This window comes from Lagenorhynchus albirostris, chromosome 2 (genome assembly GCF_949774975.1).
Source record: "Lagenorhynchus albirostris chromosome 2, mLagAlb1.1, whole genome shotgun sequence".
In the NCBI taxonomy this organism is placed as follows: Eukaryota; Metazoa; Chordata; class Mammalia; order Artiodactyla; family Delphinidae; genus Lagenorhynchus; species Lagenorhynchus albirostris.
The window spans coordinates 5,364,924-5,382,269 of record NC_083096.1 but is presented as its reverse complement, the minus strand read 5'-3'; the positions used below and the strand labels follow the sequence as shown (position 1 = coordinate 5,382,269).

The following is a 17,346-nucleotide window of genomic DNA, read 5'->3' as shown; positions in this document are numbered from 1 at the left end:
AGTTTCCTTTGCTTTGCAAAAGCTTTTAAATTGCATTAGGTCCCATTTGTTTATTTTTGTTTTTATTTCCATTACTCTAGGAGGTGGATCAAAAAAGATCTTGCTGTGATTTATGTCAAAGACTGTTCTTCCTATGTTTCCCTCTAAGAGTTTTATGGTGTCCGGTCTTACATTTAGGTCTCTAATCCATTTTGAGTTTATTTCTGTGTATAGTGTTAGGGAGTGTTCTAATTTCATTCTTTTACATGTAGTTGTCCAGTTTTCCCAGCACCACTTATCGAAGAGACTGTCTTTTCTCCATTGTATATGCTTGCCTCCTTTCTCATAAATTAGTTGACCATAGGTACGTGGGTTCATCTCTGGGCTTTCTATCCTGTTCCATTGATCTATATTTCTGTTTTTGTGCCAGTACCATACTGTCTTGATGACTGTAGCTTTGTAGTATAGTCTGAAGTCAGGGAGTCTGATTCCTCCAGCTCCATTTTTTCCCTCATGAGTGCTTTGGCTATTTGGGGTCTTTTGTGTCTCCATACAAATTTTAAGACTTTCTGTTCTAGTTCTGTAAAAAATGCCATTGGTAATTTGATAGGGATTACATTGAATCTGTAGATTGCTTTGGGTAGTATAGTCATTTTCACAATATTGATTCTTCCAATCCAAGAACATGGTATATCTCTCCATCTGTTGGTATCATCTTTAATTTCTTTCAACAGTGTCTTATAGTTTTCTGCATACAGGTCTTTTGTCTCCCTAGGTAGGTTTATTCTTAGGTATTTTATTCTTTTTGTTGCAATGGTAAATGGGAGTGTTTCCTTAATTTCTCTTTCAGATTTTTCATCATTAGTGTATAGGAATGCAAGAGATTTCTGTTCACAAATTTTGTACCCTGCAACTTTATCAAATTCATTGATTAGCTCTAGTAGTTTTCTGGTGGCATCTTTAGGATTCTCTATGTATAGTATCATGTAATCTGCAAACAGTGACAGTTTTACTTCTTTTCCAATATGTATTTCTTTTTCTCATTTTCTTCTCTGATTGCCGTGGCTAGGACTTCCAAAACTATGTTGAATAATAGTGGCGAGAGTGGACATCCTTGTCTTGTTCCTGATCTTAGAGGAAATGCTTTCAGTTTTTCACCATTGAGAATGATGTTTGCTGTGGGTTTATCGTATATGGCCTTTATTATGTTGAGGTAGGTTTGCTCTATGCCCACTTTCTGGAGCGTTTTTATCATAAATGAGTGTTGAGTTTTGTCAAAACCTTTTTCTGCATCTATTGAGATGGTCATATGGTTTTTCTTCTTCAATTTTTTAATATCGTGTATCACACTGATTGATTTTCATATATTGAAGAATCCTTGCATCCCTGGGATAAATCCCACCTGATCATGGTGTGCGATCCTTTTAATGTGTTGTTGGATTCTGTTTGCTAGTATTTTGTTGAGGATTTTTTTTTTAATTATTATTTATTTATTTATTTTATTTTTGGCTGTGTTGGGTCTTCGTTTCTGTGCGAGGGCTTTCTCTAGTTGTGGCAAGCGGGGGCCACTCTTCATCGTGGTGCGCAGGCCTCTCACTATTGCGGCCTCTCTTGTTGCGGAGCACAGGCTCCAGACGCGCAGGCTCAGTAGTTGTGGCTCACGGGCCTAGTTGCTCCGTGGCATGTGGGGTCTTCCCAGACCAGGGCTCGAACCCGTGTCCCCTGCATTAGCAGGCAGATTCTCAACCACTGCGCCACCAGGGAAGCCCTGTTGAGGATTTTTAAATCTATATTCATCAGTGATATTGGGCTGTAATTTTCTTTTTTCGTAGTATCTTTGTCTGGTTTTGGTATCAGGGTGATGGTGGCCTCATAGAATGTGTTTGGGAGTGTTCCTTCCTCTGCAAATTTTCGGAAGAGTTTGAGAAGAATGGGTGTTAGCTCTTCTGTAAGTGGTAGAATTCACCTGTGAAACCATCTGGCCCTGGACTTTTATTTGTTGGAAGATTTTTAATCACAGTTTCAATTTCATTACTTGTGATTGGTCTATTCATATTTTCTATTTCTTCCTAGTTCAGTCTTGGAAGGTTATACCTTTCTAATAATTTGTCCATTTCTTCCAGGTTGCCCATTTTATTGGCACAGAGTTGCTTTTCGTAGTCTCTTAGGATGCTTTGTATTTCTGTGCTGCCTGTTGTAACTTCTCCTTTTTCATTTCTAATTTTATTGATTTGAGCACTCGCCCTCTTTTTCTTGATGAGTCTGGTTAATGGTTATCAATTTTGTTTATCTTCTCAAAGAACAAGCTTATAGTTTTATTGATCTGTGCTATTGTTTTCTTTGTTTCTATTTCATTTATTTCTGGTCTGATCTTTATGATTTCTTTCCTTCTGCTAACTTTGGGGTTTGTTTGCTCTTCTTTCTCTAGTTCCTTTAGGTGAATAGTTAGATTGTTTATTTGAGATTTTTCTTGTTTCTTGAGGTAGGCTTTTATAGCTATAAACTTCCCTCTTAGAACTGCTTTTGCTGCATCCCATAGGTTTTGGATCATCATGTTTTCATTATCATTTGTCTCTAGGTATTTTTTGCTTTCCTCTTTGATTTCTTCAGTGATCTCTTGGTTATTTAGTAACATATTGCTTAGCCTCCATGTGTTTGTGTTTTTTTTGCTTTTTTCCCTGTAATTGATTTCTAACCTCATAGTGTTGTGGTCAGAAAAGATGCTTGATATGATTTTAATTTTCTTAAATTTACTGAGGCTTGATTTGTGACCCAAGATGTGATCTATCCTGGAGAATGTTCCGTGCGCACTTGAGAAGAAAGTGTAATCTTCTGTTTTTGGGTGGAATGTCCTATAAATATCAATTAAATCTGCCTGGTCTACTGTGTCATTTAAAGCTTGTGTTTCCTTGTTAATTTTCTGCTTGGATGATCTTTCCATTGGTGTAAGTGAGGTGTTAAAGTCCCCACTATTATTCTGTTACTGTTGATTTCCTCTTTTATAGCTGTTAGCCATTGCCTTATGTATTGAGGTGCTCCTATGTTGGGTGCATATATATTTGTAATTGTTATATCTTCTTCTTGGATTGATCCCTTTATCATTCTGTAGTGTCCTTCCTTGTCTCTTGTAACATTCTTTATTTTAAAGTCTATTTTATCTGATATGAGTATTGCTACTCCAGCTTTTTTTGATTTCCATTTGCATGGAATATATTTTTCCATCCCCTCACTTTTAGTCTGAATGTGTCCCTAGGTCTGAAGTGGGTCTCTTGTAGACAGCATATAGATGAGCCTTGTATTTGTATCCATTCAGCAAGCCTGTGTCTTTTGGTTGGAGCATTTAATCCATTCACGTTTAAGGTAATTATCGATATGTATGTTTCTATGACCATTTTCTTAATTGTTTGGGGTTTGTTTTTGTAGGTCCTTTTCTTCTCTTGTGTTCCCACTTAGAGAAGTCCCTTTAGCATTTGTTGTAGAGCTGGTTTGGTGGTGCTGAGTTCTCTTAGCTTTTGCTTGTCTGTAAAGCTTTCGATTTCTCCATCGAATCTGAATGAGATCCTTGCCGGGTAGAGCAATCTTGGTTGTAGGTTCTTCCCTTTCATCACTTTAAGTATATCATGTCACTCCCTTCTGGCTTGTAGAGTTTCTGCTGAGTAATCAGCTGTTAACCTTATGGGAGTTCCCTTGTATGTTATTTGTTGTTTTTCCCTTGCTGCTTTCAATAATTTTTCTTTTTATTTAAATTTTTGCCAATTTGATTACTATGTGTCTCGGCATGTTTCTCCTTGGGTTTATCCTGTATGGGACTCTCTGAGCTTCCTGGATTTGGTTGACTATTCCTTTCCCATGTTAGGGAAGTTTTCGACTATCTCTTCGAATATTTTCTCGGGTCCTTTCTCTTTCTCTTCTCCTTCTGGGACCCCTGTAATGTGAATGTTGTTGCGTTTAATGTTGTCCCAGAGGTCTCATAGGCTGTCTTTATTTCTTTTCATTCTTTTTTCTTTATTCTGTTCCACAGCCATGAATTCCATCATTCTGTCTTCCAGGTCACTTATCCATTCTTCTGCCTCAGTTATTCTGCTATTGATTCCTTCTAGTGTAGTTTTCATTTCAGTTATTGTATTGTTCATCTCTGTTTATTTGTTCTTTAATTCTTCTAGATCTTTGTTAAACATTTCTTTCATCTTCTAGATCTTTGCCTCCATTCTTTTTCCGACATCCTGGATCATCTTCACTATCATTATTCTGAATTCTTTTTCTGGAAAGTTGCCTATCTCCACTTCATTTAGTTGTTTTTCTGGGGTTTTATCTTGCTCCTTCATCTGGTACATAGCCCTCTGCCTTTTCATCTTGTCTGTCTTTCTGTGAATGTGGTTTTTGTTCCACAGACTGCAGGATTGTAGTTCTTCTTGCTTCTGCTGTCTGCCCTCTGGTGGATGAGGCTATCTACCTTATCTTTTCTTGTTTTTCTGTTTCTCATTTTTTGTATGCCTGAAAAAATTAGTTCTTTATTATTTTCTCAGTTTGTGTTTGTCTGCAAATCTCTTTATTTTTTTTCTCCTTTGAGGAATATTTTTGCCTGATATAGAATTCTAGCTTGTCCATTATTTTCTTTCAATGCTTTAAGGATGTCATTTCATCCTTTTCTGTTTTTGTACTTTTTGTTAAATAGTCAAAGACCATTTTAATAGTACTTTTTTGAAAGTAAGCATCTTTTACTCTGCTGCCTTTGATATTCTCTTTGCCTTCTCAGTAGGTTATTTTGGTTGGACATAGATGTTGGTTTCTTTGTGCACTTTATTCTCCTAGTTGGTAGGACTTCTTGAATCTGTGACTTGATATCTTTCATGGGTTTTGGAAATGTTTGGCTAATGTCTTTTCAAATATTTTTAACATTTTCTCTTTTCACTCTTTCTGTGATTCCATAAAACACGTTACATCTTTTTCCAGTGTCCCCTGTCTCTTAAAATCAATATTTTCTTTCCTTTTATCTTCTCATTGTTTCAGTTTGGTAATTCTCTGCTGATCTATTTTCCAGTTCATGAATCCTCTCTTTAGATGTGTACAGTCTGCTTTAAACTTGTATACTGAGTTCTCAATTTCAACTATTATCTTTGCATTTCTAGAATATCCATTTCATATTTTTTTGTAGATTTGAGTTGTCTGATGAAAGACTTCATCTTAACATCTATTTCTTGACCATATTAGTCGCAATTATTTATTTTTAACTCCTTGACTGCAAATTCCAATATCTGGATCATCTGTAAGCTATATCTATTTTCTAGATCCATTTCTTGCTATTTCTGTTAATGGTTGATTGAATATCAAATATTTATGTGTGGATAAAATTTTAGGATCTTGAGACAATGATACCATCTTATTCCAGACAATACTCATCCCATCTTCTGGCTGATAGTGTAGGGAAATTTATTCTCTATTCAGTGAGAGACAAAGCTTTCTCTAAGCTTATTTTCAGAACTTTGTTTGCTCCTGCTCATAGAATGTACCCTGCAGGGTTCTTCACTAGAGTTTGGTGTGTATACCAAGGTCCCCCTTCCTGCCTGGCTCTGATATTCCTGGGAGATGGCCACTGCTCACTGTAGCTTTCTGTTCACTTCAAGCTGAACTCCTCATTCTCTCTCTGCACAATCAAGAATAGGCAGATGCCCCCCTGGCAAAGCCAGGGCAGAGTATCAAGCTCATTTCACCATACCTCCCATCTCTCTGGGCTCTGACACGTCAAGTCCTGGCTGTCTTGGCTGACCCACTTTTCTATCCTCAACCCCGTGGGATTTCCAGCAGCTCTTCTGGCTCTGTGTTTGTCGCTGGCCCATCTGTATCTAGTCTCTCAGCTTGTGCTGAAAATCAACAAAGCCCCAAGAGAAAAATGGCACAGTGTGTGGAACTCATCTGAATGGGCTTTTACCAGACCCTTAGCCTCTGGAGTACTGCCTGCCTTGAAAATTCTCTGATCCCTTGAAATACTTGCTTTGGGTCTGTTTTCAGAGTTTCTAGTTCTTAGTAGAAGTGCTGGTCTGATATAGGTTACTCTGTCATGGTTGAGAGCAGAAGTTCCGTGAAACAATTTTGAACTCATTTTAATTTAAATTGCATGTTTTGTAGAACATTCTAAACAATAGTACCATTTGACCTCATTTTCAAAACTATTTTTCAGTGACTATAAAGATCCTGTTAGACTCTTTCTAATCATTCCTGTCATTTGTTTTCTATCTATAGCGTTTCTAGGATGACATCTGACACACAGGCCTTCACTTGAGAACGACTGAATAAAGAAGTATTTTAGCGTGTCAGTTGTATGATTCATTTGCTCTGTTAGCAACTCTGGACCTTTTTATTTATCTCAGAAGCAACTGCTTGGTGTGCTCAGTCATCCAGGAGGCAAATATGAACGCAAGCAGCCCCATTTTCTGACATGATTTGACATTTGGTATCTTAAAAATACCAATGTTTTTATCAAGGGAAAGAAACCAGAGAAGTTTGTTGGGTATCCTAGTTCTTATCTTAAGTTTTTATTTTGTTTTGTTTTAATGCATAAGGAGAAGGACACAATAATACTGTCAATGCTTAAAATTTAAAGCATCTCAATCCAATCTTAATAATCCTTAATAACTGAAATTTAAAAGAGAAGAAACTGTTAATTACTTTGGATATACTTTATACATCAGCTCATAAATTCTGAGTCAGTGTCAAAACTCTAGCTTGTTTCTACATTTCCATAAAATATTATCTATCCAACCATCAATGGTTTGTCTCATGGGTGTTTTATTTGCACTTTCTGAAGAAGAAAAAAGAAAAATAACACTATTTCAATGACTATTATTAACTATCAATGTTTTTTAAAAAACACCTTTTTTGCCTTCTGTCTTTGCAAATCTTAATGGCAAAAAGCTCAGTAACTGGCAGGACATACCCTTTTTCCAAATTCAGGGCAACAGAGATAAATGGCAGGCTGTTTTCTGTGAGCTTTGAACATATTTTCTGACTTGAATATGAATTCTAACTTACTTGCTGCTCTAATGCCTGGGAATTTTAAGGTTATTATGAGAAAGCAACACAATGGTTCCTGTTAATACTGAGAGGTATCAAGATAGTTTTCTTTGTTTTTTATTTTTTTCAGAGCCTTGCACATTATCTTTTGATACAATGGAAAGTAATAATTTGCTCCTGAAATGGAGTTTTGACAATAGGCCATATATTTTGCACGGCGAGTATATTGAGTTTCTTTGTAAGAGAGATACTTACATTGAGTTTCCTATTATCGGATCGAAATTGAGAGTGCAATGTGACAGAGGGCAGTTAAAATATCCAACATGTATTCAAAGAGAAAGGTAAGGAGAGGCTTGTACCTGCAACTATTTTTTTTTCTGTTCAGGTTGTTATTCATGAGATTCATTATGTTATAAATTTCAGAAACATTAGGTTCTACAACAGTCCTACTTTATGGTCATTATAAAGGGAAAAAAATCATGTTGTCTTTATTTTTTAAAACCAAGCCAACTCCTAGACGTATTAACTAATTCAACAAGCTTTCTGAGTGGTCTAAAGTCAAAGCACTGTTTGCTATTGGATATTTGTGACTCTTTGGCAATCAGGTAAATAAATCAATTTGAGACAGTTTTACAAACTTGATACTGAGGGAAGAGCATGTCAATAACAAAGATTAAAATTATGGTATTTGTTTTCAGGAACACGGTTCTATATAAGAATTTGGAAGTTATTTCTGAAGTGTTTTCTCATATAGCAATTTTTAACATATATTTTCTACTACTTGATCAATGGAAAACAATCCTGTTCTTTTCTTAGAGAAATGTTAAAAGAATGCAATAAAATAATGTAATTCATTTTATTGGGTCAGAGTTTTGCCCCCTTTGAAGATACATTATAAAATGGGAATTATACTCTAGGTTCAACTAAGAACATTTTTAAATGACTTAAAAGTGCATGTGGTACTCTTCTAATGGTTATAAAGAATGAGCTGTATGAACTACATAAGGACAGTTTTTTAGATACTTGGAACATCCTAGAAAAAAAATTCATAAGACACACAAGTGGAAAACTTTTTTATTTTTAATTGCAGTGAAAATCAGAGTAGAAAAATGTATGTGCTATTTAAATTTTTTATTATATCTTGCATTTCCTATTTCTAAGAGAAAAAGGAATAAGTAACTTAGGGAAAAAAATGTAGAAAATGGTGTTAGTGTAGTTAACGACATTGAGTTTTTAAAAAGAAATTGGTGGTATAATTTACCAGGGATGGTTACTTGCTTTTATCAGTACCTCATTAAAACAAGGACCAGTTATATGAAATATTGAAGGGCTAAGACTGTAATAAATACTTGACCAGAAATGATGCTTATTTCAACCCCCACCTTCTCTCTCTTTTTTTCTTATCAAGGATGTTGTCTTATCAAGAACGCTTAAGAACATGAAAATGAATGGCAAAAAGAAGAATAACATTTTGACACATCATAAAATCCTTTATAAAACATAATTGTTAGAAGAAAAATGTTGAATTAAAAACCTCTGATTTTTTACTTGCATGAAGATTTGAATCTAAACTGTTTACGCTGGACATTTTCTTTATTTATAAATAAAAGCTACACATGCTATTGTTTCACTTCTGGTTTGGATGACTTGACATGTGACCTCATCTTTGCTGCATGTCTTTCATCTATTAAAACATCAATCTGCACATCAAAATATTTCTGGTTCCTAATGCCAGTTCACTGGACTATACTGTCTTCAATATATGTGCAAAAATTCACACATGTCTTTAATCGTCTTTGTTAATATCAGGGTTTTCTGTTACTTTGAGTTCAATATTTATTCAAAAGAACCAGCACACTAGAGCTGAGAAACTATACATCATGTTAGAGGATTTACTTTATTAAATGAGCCGAGACTGCCCTTCAGACTTTCTAAGTGTAAAGAACTTTTAAAATTAACTGTACTGTTAGCTACCATTTGTTAATAATCAAATGGTTTGTGAATTAGTGAACCTTCCACATGTTTAAATGTTGCCCAAAGAACACAGCTATAAAAAAGAATAACCCTTACTATTTTTATATTATACACCGTCAATTTTTTTCTTAGATCGGGTAATTAATGGAATCATGCAGATGCTGAAAAATAAAACCTGAAGTCAGAGAGACCTTCAAGCACCAAAAAAAGGGTGTGTCAATAATACTAGGGCCTGTCAGAGGCCTGAAATACTGCGTTGTCACTTTTCAGTGTGAAAGAGAGTTACTCACCCAGTTGTTATTACGGCTCATTCATAAGCACTACCTGGTTCTAGTACCCTTGTTAGGACCGGTTGTTGTTCCCAGAACAGCACATTTTTCCTCCCTAGAAGGTCTTCAGTTCTTCTAACTCAAGACCTTATTTTCCCAGTATGATGGCATTCTTCAAACCCCAACGTACAATTCCTGCTCCTGGGCTATGAGAGTTTCTCTGGAAATGAAGCCACACCTGGACTTAGCTCTGTGGATTAAACATGAATTCATTTAATGTTCAAGCATGTATGTTTTAGAACTGTCCTTCCTTGAGTTCATATGCATTATTTCAATTAATCTCCAAGAGTAGTTTTTCACAGTGGCTCTCATAAAATTGAAATTTGACTGAACTATCAATAGGAAAGTATTAATCCTTTCCAATTAATTCGACCAATCCATTAAGAAATGATACTGATCAGGTGTGGTGTCCCAGGAAACATGTTAGGTAATGCAGGATTCAGAGATGAATAAAATTCAGCTCATTATTTCAAGGAACTCACAATAATGAACTACTTAGTTTAGGAAAAGAGTTAAACTTGTACTATTGGTCATAAACTCTGATGCCTGGGGACAGGCACAACACGTGGATGGGTGAAGCAGGTCTAGTGGTATTTCTGGGCAACTGCTCACGGCATGCTCTTTAACCTGGGTAGCTTGCTAGCTTCCTGATTTTAGTTTTTAAATGTGGGTTTCTGCATTTTAAAAGTAATTTAGCAATGGTATGTAAAGTTTTGTAAGTTGAAAAAAGGTATTAATCTTTTTCCATTAATTCATCAATGAATCCATTTATAAATGATGTTGAGTACCTGCTTTATCCCAGGAAACAGAAGTTTTGCTCAAGGAGGGTAATTGTCATGTGGGAATGTTGTATCCAGCATTGCCGTATCTTCTGATTTGTTAATTGTGAAATCTACTGATTTTTATATGGGGGGGCGCCTAAAAAATCCGTGACTCACATCGTGGCTCATTAGCAGCCAATTTGTAAACTCCAAATGCTAAAGCAATAAAAGTGTGAAAAGTGCAGCGATGGACCATGTAAAAGGAGTGGCATTGAGGAAGCAGTAATTAACTCTTTTGGTATTAACTGGGCTGTAGGAAGATTCCTGGAAAAAGTTAAGTTTACAAGACTAGGGAAGACATTCCAAGTAGAAGGAATGGCACACACAGAATCAAATACTGAGCACACACTATGTGCCAGGCCTGAGGCTCCACACTGGAGGTAAAGCACTGAATAGGACACGTTATTTCTGCTGTTAGGAGCTTGTGCTCCAGGTAGATAAAAAAGATATTAAACAAATCATTACAAGATGCGGTGTGTCAGGAAAGATCCTGTCTTAGGCAGCAAGGACCAGGAGGGACAACCTAGCCCTGGATGCCCAAGAAAGGCTCCTCTGAGGAGGTAATACGGAGGCTGAGATTTGAAGGGAGAAAAGAAAGCATTTCAGGTAGAGGAAAGAACACGTAGAAAACAGCAAAGAGCATGGTGTTTCCAAGAAGCTAATAAAAATGCATACTGGATTGAGCGGAAAGGAGGGAAGGCGAGAGTAGAGGAAGGCCTTTGTCCGCCAAATTAAAGATGTCGGAAGTCAGTGACTGAAATGAGATGTTTACAGTGTTTTTTTTTTTTTAAAAAAGAAAAAAAATGGTTCTGAGAAACCTAGGGGCAGGGCAGGAGTAAAGACGCAAACGTACAGAATGGACTTGAGGACACGGGGAGGGGGAAGGGAAAGCTGGGACAAAGTGAGAGAGTGGCATGGATATATATACACTACCAAATGTAAAATAGATAGCTAGTGGGAAGCAGCCGCATAGCACAGGGAGATCAGCTCGGTGCTTTGTGACCACTTAGAGGAGTGGGATAGGGAGGGTGGGAGGGAGACGCAAGAGGGAGGAGATAAGGGGATATATGTGTATGTATAACTGATTCTCTTTGTTATAAAGCAGAAACTAACAACACATCACTGTAAAGCAATTATGCTCCAATAAAGATGTAAAAAAAAAAAAGAAGAATAAGATGAGCAGAGCTATCAACAGACCCTGGGGTTTAGAAAACCAAACAGTGGTTTTCAGAGTCTGTAAGAGAACAGGAAACTCTAGGGCCTTGAAAAATAAGAGTAGGTGAGAAGTAGACATAGACTAGCCTGCCTAGGGACCGAAATCCATCTCGAAACTGTCTCAACCTAAATTGGATAAAGGTGATGTGAGGTAGCTGGTGTTTCTAGCCTAGTTGTCAGCTGGGAGCACAATAAACTCTCTGGAGAAGATGACATCATTCACAACCTTGCATTGTACCTGAGTTTTCACATTTAATGTCCTCAATTAATTTTTTAAAAGTAAAATTGTATTTTTTTGAAGGAGAATACAACAGATGATAAACAACCTCTTCAACTTCTGCTATGAATACGCACAAGTAAAATTCTAAGAGATAACAACTATAAGCTCTGAACAAAAGCCAAACTAACCCTCAACCCCAAACAGAAGACCAAATACATGGATGCACAGCAGAATGGAAAACAGCAGATTGTGGACGGGAGGATTCAGCTGAAAGAAGGTAATGGAGCTAGTTCTCTCAGGCAGTAACCCATTTTTACAGGTTACTGCCTGAGAGAGCTCTGCAATCAACACGTTTGCAATGGAGTTAAACCTTGGACTAAAAGAAAAAGCCCACAGCATTCTAGCCAGAGGTACCAGTGAAGTGGGTGTGGGGCAGTCACATCCACTGAGAAGGGAGGCGGACGGGTAGATCAGACTAGTGAGAGCAAAGAGAGGGCCCCAAATTTCGTGTGTAAATTCTACATAAATCTCCAAATGACTCTTGGATATCTATGTATTGGGCAAATTCAAAGTAACTCAGATAAGAATAAAAAACAATTGAAATAAGATTTGAGCTGCCACCCCAAAATCAGTGTTCAGCTTGAGCCGACCAAGTTGTTAAAAACATTATTTTTTGGAGGACTAGAAGAGAATCCAGAGTCTCCACAATATAACATTCAATATGTCTAGGATACAAGACAAAATTATGTGATATACGAATAGAAGAATGTGGTCCAGACACACCTCACGGAGGTTGTTGAAGAGCAAACACCTACATGCTGAGAGCGAGGCTACAAATCAGGATGGATTTTCACTTGAAAGCTGACTGGGTGTGAGGGAAGCAGATCACTGCTACCTGTCCAGTAGGTCAGCACTTATTTTAGAGCAGATAGAAACATACATGGAATTGAATGGTCTTGTAGGAAAGTGGCCATGGAACCCAGACAGCCTCAGAGAGAGAGTAACAATAGAAGGAAGACACTGAATAACCTATGTCTTTAATAACGTTGTTAAGGTGAATATAAATGTCACCGGACTGTTCTTCAAATGTACCTCAGTGAAGATCCATCACAATTACTGACGGCAGGAAGAGCCTGTTTCTAATACTCCAACAATGTTCAGCAGGTATGAAAATTAATGATGCTTTGGCAAAGCAAGGGCAAAGTTCAGATCAAGTTTCATTTTGGTCTCATTTAGATAATTCAAAATAAACCATCACTATTCCAAATACAAAAGTTATCTGCAGTAATAATGGAATATTATTCATAGAATAAAACTCTACTCTCTAAGACTGGTTTCTGAAATAGGCTTCTGTGTAATTGGAGAAAAAAAGGGTCCATAATTTATGCAAGATGCAGAAGGACTGCTTTATGTAGACCCCCCTTAAGTATTCCTAGAAATAAGCAGGTTTTTGGACTATTTCCTTCTTCCTTTACATAGGTTGGAATTTTTTACACACACCCACAAATACACACGCCCTCAAATGTAAATTGTAAATAAATGTTCATCTGCATTACTCTTACCTCTTGTGAAGAGGTTATAAGCAAAGTATTTTCATTGGAATTCTTCCTTTGTTGAAAGCAGAACTACAATAGTTTATCACTCTTTCTTTATACCAAGAAACAGTGGCAGCTGAACAATATTAAAATTAAAAGCAAGCCTGTTAGCAAGCTTAGCTACTAGCAAAAAGTAATCCAAAAGACAGTATTTTCTTAATCCGCAAAGATTTTTAAATGTACTAGGCTTTCATTGCTACAATGAAAAATTAGAAGTTATAAAGATAATAAAACCTGGAAAAAAATCACCTATTGAGAAAAATTCAACAATTTTGCATAACAGATTGCACAATGTGAATTTCTTCCTCTCAAGCATTAAGCCAAAATACGGTATGGGTAAGAAGCTATATTAGGGATAGATAAATTTTCCAAGGTTGTAAAAGTATGGATTTTTTTTTTTTTGCGAAAATCATAACTATGTAACTTTATATATGTATACATTTAAAACTAAATTAGGTACTTTCCTGGCGGTCCAGTGGTTAAGACTCTGCGCTTCCACTGCAGGGGGCACAGGTTCGATCCCACGTGGCTTGTAACACGGCCAAAAAAACCAAAACCAAAACAAAACAACCAAAAAACCCCACTAAATTAAAAATGACACTCTATGGTTATAATGACATCTACTGGAAATCTGGGTTAATTACAGACAAGAAGGTGAATAAAATTCACCTAACTTCACCAGTAATAAACTCACCTAACACAGAACTAGATTGGAGTTAACGTATTTATATTCCTTCTTTAATACAATGTAATCTCTCTGTAGGAAACAGCAACTTCTAAAGAAAAAGGCTTAATTACCTCTCAACCATTCCTTCCAACCACACACACACACACACACACAAGCCTTCCAGCCTTCAGGAAGCCTTGGAATCCTGATATGGATTTATCACATACATTTAAGAGGAATATCCTTCACATGAAAATAGAATATTATGTAAAATTTAAAAACTTTTAGTCTGAGTTCCAACAACAGAAAAACTGGACATCTAGAACTCACCTTTCACGTATAACTTCATAGAAATATTTCTTGTGCAAATACTAATTGGTTATAACCATCTTAGAGGAAATTAACACCAATAACATTTTATGTTGATTATATCCTAGTGGTATAATTTACCAAGTAAATAAATTGCTTACACTAAAATTCTGTTAAATGAAAGAGAAAAACGAACCATTTGGGAGAGTCAACAAAAACTATAGTATTTGGCATATTCTAAGTAACAAGAGTTCTCCAAACACTTCATTGGAAGAAAAAAAATAATCCAAAAATTTCTAGTTACTTTCAATATATTCTTTAATATGTCAATATGGTCTTTATTCTAACCAAATCTCAACAGTCTCTGACTAGGTTTAATCCTCATTCCAACAAAATAATAAAGTTAAGTAGTTAAATGGTCTCTCCATTTCTAGCTACTAATGATTTATTTCAAGCACTTTAAAGCTGTCCTGGCCCCCATAGCTAGACAGTCTTTGGGACCAGATCAGACTGCAGACAGCCACTGGAATTAGCCTTCTGTGGCTCTGGAATCACACTGGCTCAGTATTGGTAACAGTGACCCAAAGCTACTGAAAATAACAAGTCATGTTTCAACACCTGAATCATCTTCAGGTCTGTGCTCAGTGACTAGACAATGAGTTTCTACTACAAGCAATACCTTGCTCTTCCCAGGTCAAATTACAGCCCCACTCAGTTCAAAGTCAGGAGTTTTTAATATATGAAGGGGTAGTCTGAATTTGTCTAATTTCCTCAGAGCGGCTCATTTGCCCATCTTGATGGTCCCGTCAGTCAGGAAACAGGGGTGCTGTCTATGGCATTTGTGGGATTATTTTATCCTCACTTCTACGTGAGTTGGCAGAATCTTAAATTTTCAACATTTGTTTTAGATAAATGCCTCAATTTACCTATAAAACAGGAATAATAAGCTAATCTTTTCCCTTTAGGAATATGATTATATTCAAACTAATATAATATTTTAAGACAACAGACATAGATAACAGTGTTGGAATCATGTCATGACATTAGTTTGTTATCTGCATAAAGCTATTAAATAAAAGAAACGAAGAATATAAAAAGTTTATTTGTTACATACCTCTTTTGAACTTTAATACAAAGTCAGATTTTAAAAGTTGTACAAAGCAAGCCAAAAGCACTTTCCATACATGTGATCAGCTTTCCTATTTCTTTTCCTGTACATACTGAGACGTTTGCCTTTGCTAATAAGGAATGCCAAGTGTGTCCATCACCATTTGAATAGCTTTCAGAGGATTCATGATTTCTTCCAAGTTATCTCTTCTCAACACCCAATCCGGTTTAAGTCTGTGAGAAGAATAGAAACCTTGCATTAACCCAGTTCCTCTCTTAGAAGACTCACATCCATTGCTTTGTCTTAACTGAAATGTGGTCCCTCCTGGACGCATCACCTCCCTCACAGGCCCTCACGCAGGTGGGAGGCTTCATGTTATGGCCGTTTATGACTTTAGACTATTTCTCTCCATCTTCCCTGAAGGATGATCCTGGCTCCTTTGAAGCTCAGGCTATTCAGCTACCAAACCCCAGCGTTTTGTCTGTAAACCTGGTTCCTGGTCTTCCCTCAACTCCTGCCCCATCTCAGAACTTCAGCAGCCTTGTAGCTAAAGAGCCGACCCCTCACCTCTCCGTTTCTGCCCCCTTTCCTTTGGGTCCACTCAGCACACCCCCCGTCACACAATCACAAGACAGCCGCTGTCACCCTCAGAAAGTGCCCGGCCACCGACTGCTCAGCCTGAGCCTTCCAGCCCGAACCACCTCTTGGGGTTCATCCACGCCCTTTGACTTAATACTTCCACGGCTCACAGCTTCCTCCCACTGTGGTGTCCACTTCAGGGGACCTCAGCACGTGCCTGTCACCCAGCACAATGCTGGTCTCCTTTCCCTCCCATCTAGCTTGGGTCCCTCAGTATAATCTCCATTGCAAATGCCGTTAACGCCATTGGTGCTCTTCCCTATTGAATGCAACTGGAAAGCTCTATGTGGATTCCAAGTTGAATCCAGGTATCTGCCTTCTCCATTCCTGCACAGCTGGACATTGCTAAAGAAAACCTGCACAACCAGGCTGGCTGATTTTATGCCAATGATTGAAATTACCTAGAAATTGCTTCCTTTCTCTTTCCCCAAGATGACTGTTTTCTTCTTTCCAAATGTCCCCTCCACACCGTCCCCCATCTGCTTCTGAGCTAATGTTTATGATCTCCTTCTTCACTGAGGAAACGGCATCACAGCCACCTTCCTCACATGAATCCCTACCACTATATGCACTTCCATCTTCCTGTTCTTTCCAGTGAAAATTCCGAACATCTATGAATTGGGGGGTGGTCAAACAGAGCGGGTATATATCCCCCTACCGTGGAACAGCAGTCTGTGGAGAAAGAGATGCAATCTAAGCCATGCATCGACATGGATGAACCTCAAGAGCATTACGCTAAGTAAAAGAGTCCCGTCACAAGGAGCTACCTCTGTGTGATTCTATTTATGGGACAAAGCAGAAAAGGCAAAACTAAAGGTACTGAACTCCCATCAGCAGGTTCCAGAACCTAGGGGTTAATGGGAGAGAACTGACTGCAAGGGGGCACAAGGGAACTTTGTTGTGACAGAAATATTTTATCTCAGTGGTAGTGGTTTCACAACTGTATACGTTTGTCAAAACTCATTGAATTGCATACCTAAATAAAGGGTACATTTATACTGTTGGGAGTTTTACTTCAAAAAACCCCGACAGTGTCAAAAGGGGAGAAAAAAAAAAAAAGAATCTACTCATTCATATGTTAATAGTTTTACAACGTAATTCATATTATAATATGCCAAGTCCTTAAATAAAAACCGTATGTAGAAATAGTTCCCATTAATAAATTTTAAGCAGACTATTTTTATGTTATACTGTAAAACATGCAAGAATAAAACCAATTTACAACTATTATACAGTTTATAATTATGAGTAATTATAAAGCTAACTGCTGTATAACCCAGGTCAAGAAATAGTGCATTGTCAGTGGTGCAGGATTTATACCTAGTAGACAATTGTCCAGTCATAGAAAGGAAGGAGAGAGAGGGAGAGAGAGGGAGGGGTTCTAATGATTCCTGCATCTAATTTATATCTCTAGACCATTTCCCTAATTTATGTCTCTAGACTGTTTCTTCTGCCCAGAACCAGAGAGCAACAACGAAT

General features: G+C 37.2%; 2 protein-coding genes across 2 annotated transcripts in view; one reads left to right on the top strand and one right to left on the bottom strand.

Moving 5' to 3' along the window:
• Positions 1 to 8,489, top strand: part of LOC132515655 (coagulation factor XIII B chain-like) — a 38,997-nt gene extending 30,508 nt beyond the window's left edge. Inside the window, exons 11-12 of the mRNA XM_060142017.1 lie at positions 7,121 to 7,331; positions 8,399 to 8,489. Of these exons, the coding sequence (XP_059998000.1) occupies positions 7,121 to 7,331; positions 8,399 to 8,432 (245 nt within the window). The 3' untranslated portion in view covers positions 8,433 to 8,489. The remainder of the gene's footprint in view (positions 1 to 7,120; positions 7,332 to 8,398) is intronic.
• A 6,750-nt stretch (positions 8,490 to 15,239) lies between these two features.
• ASPM (assembly factor for spindle microtubules) overlaps positions 15,240 to 17,346 on the bottom strand; it is a 67,858-nt gene continuing 65,751 nt past the window's right edge. Inside the window, 1 exon segment of the mRNA XM_060142016.1 lies at positions 15,240 to 15,461. Within this exon segment, the coding sequence (XP_059997999.1) occupies positions 15,359 to 15,461 (103 nt within the window). The 3' untranslated portion in view covers positions 15,240 to 15,358.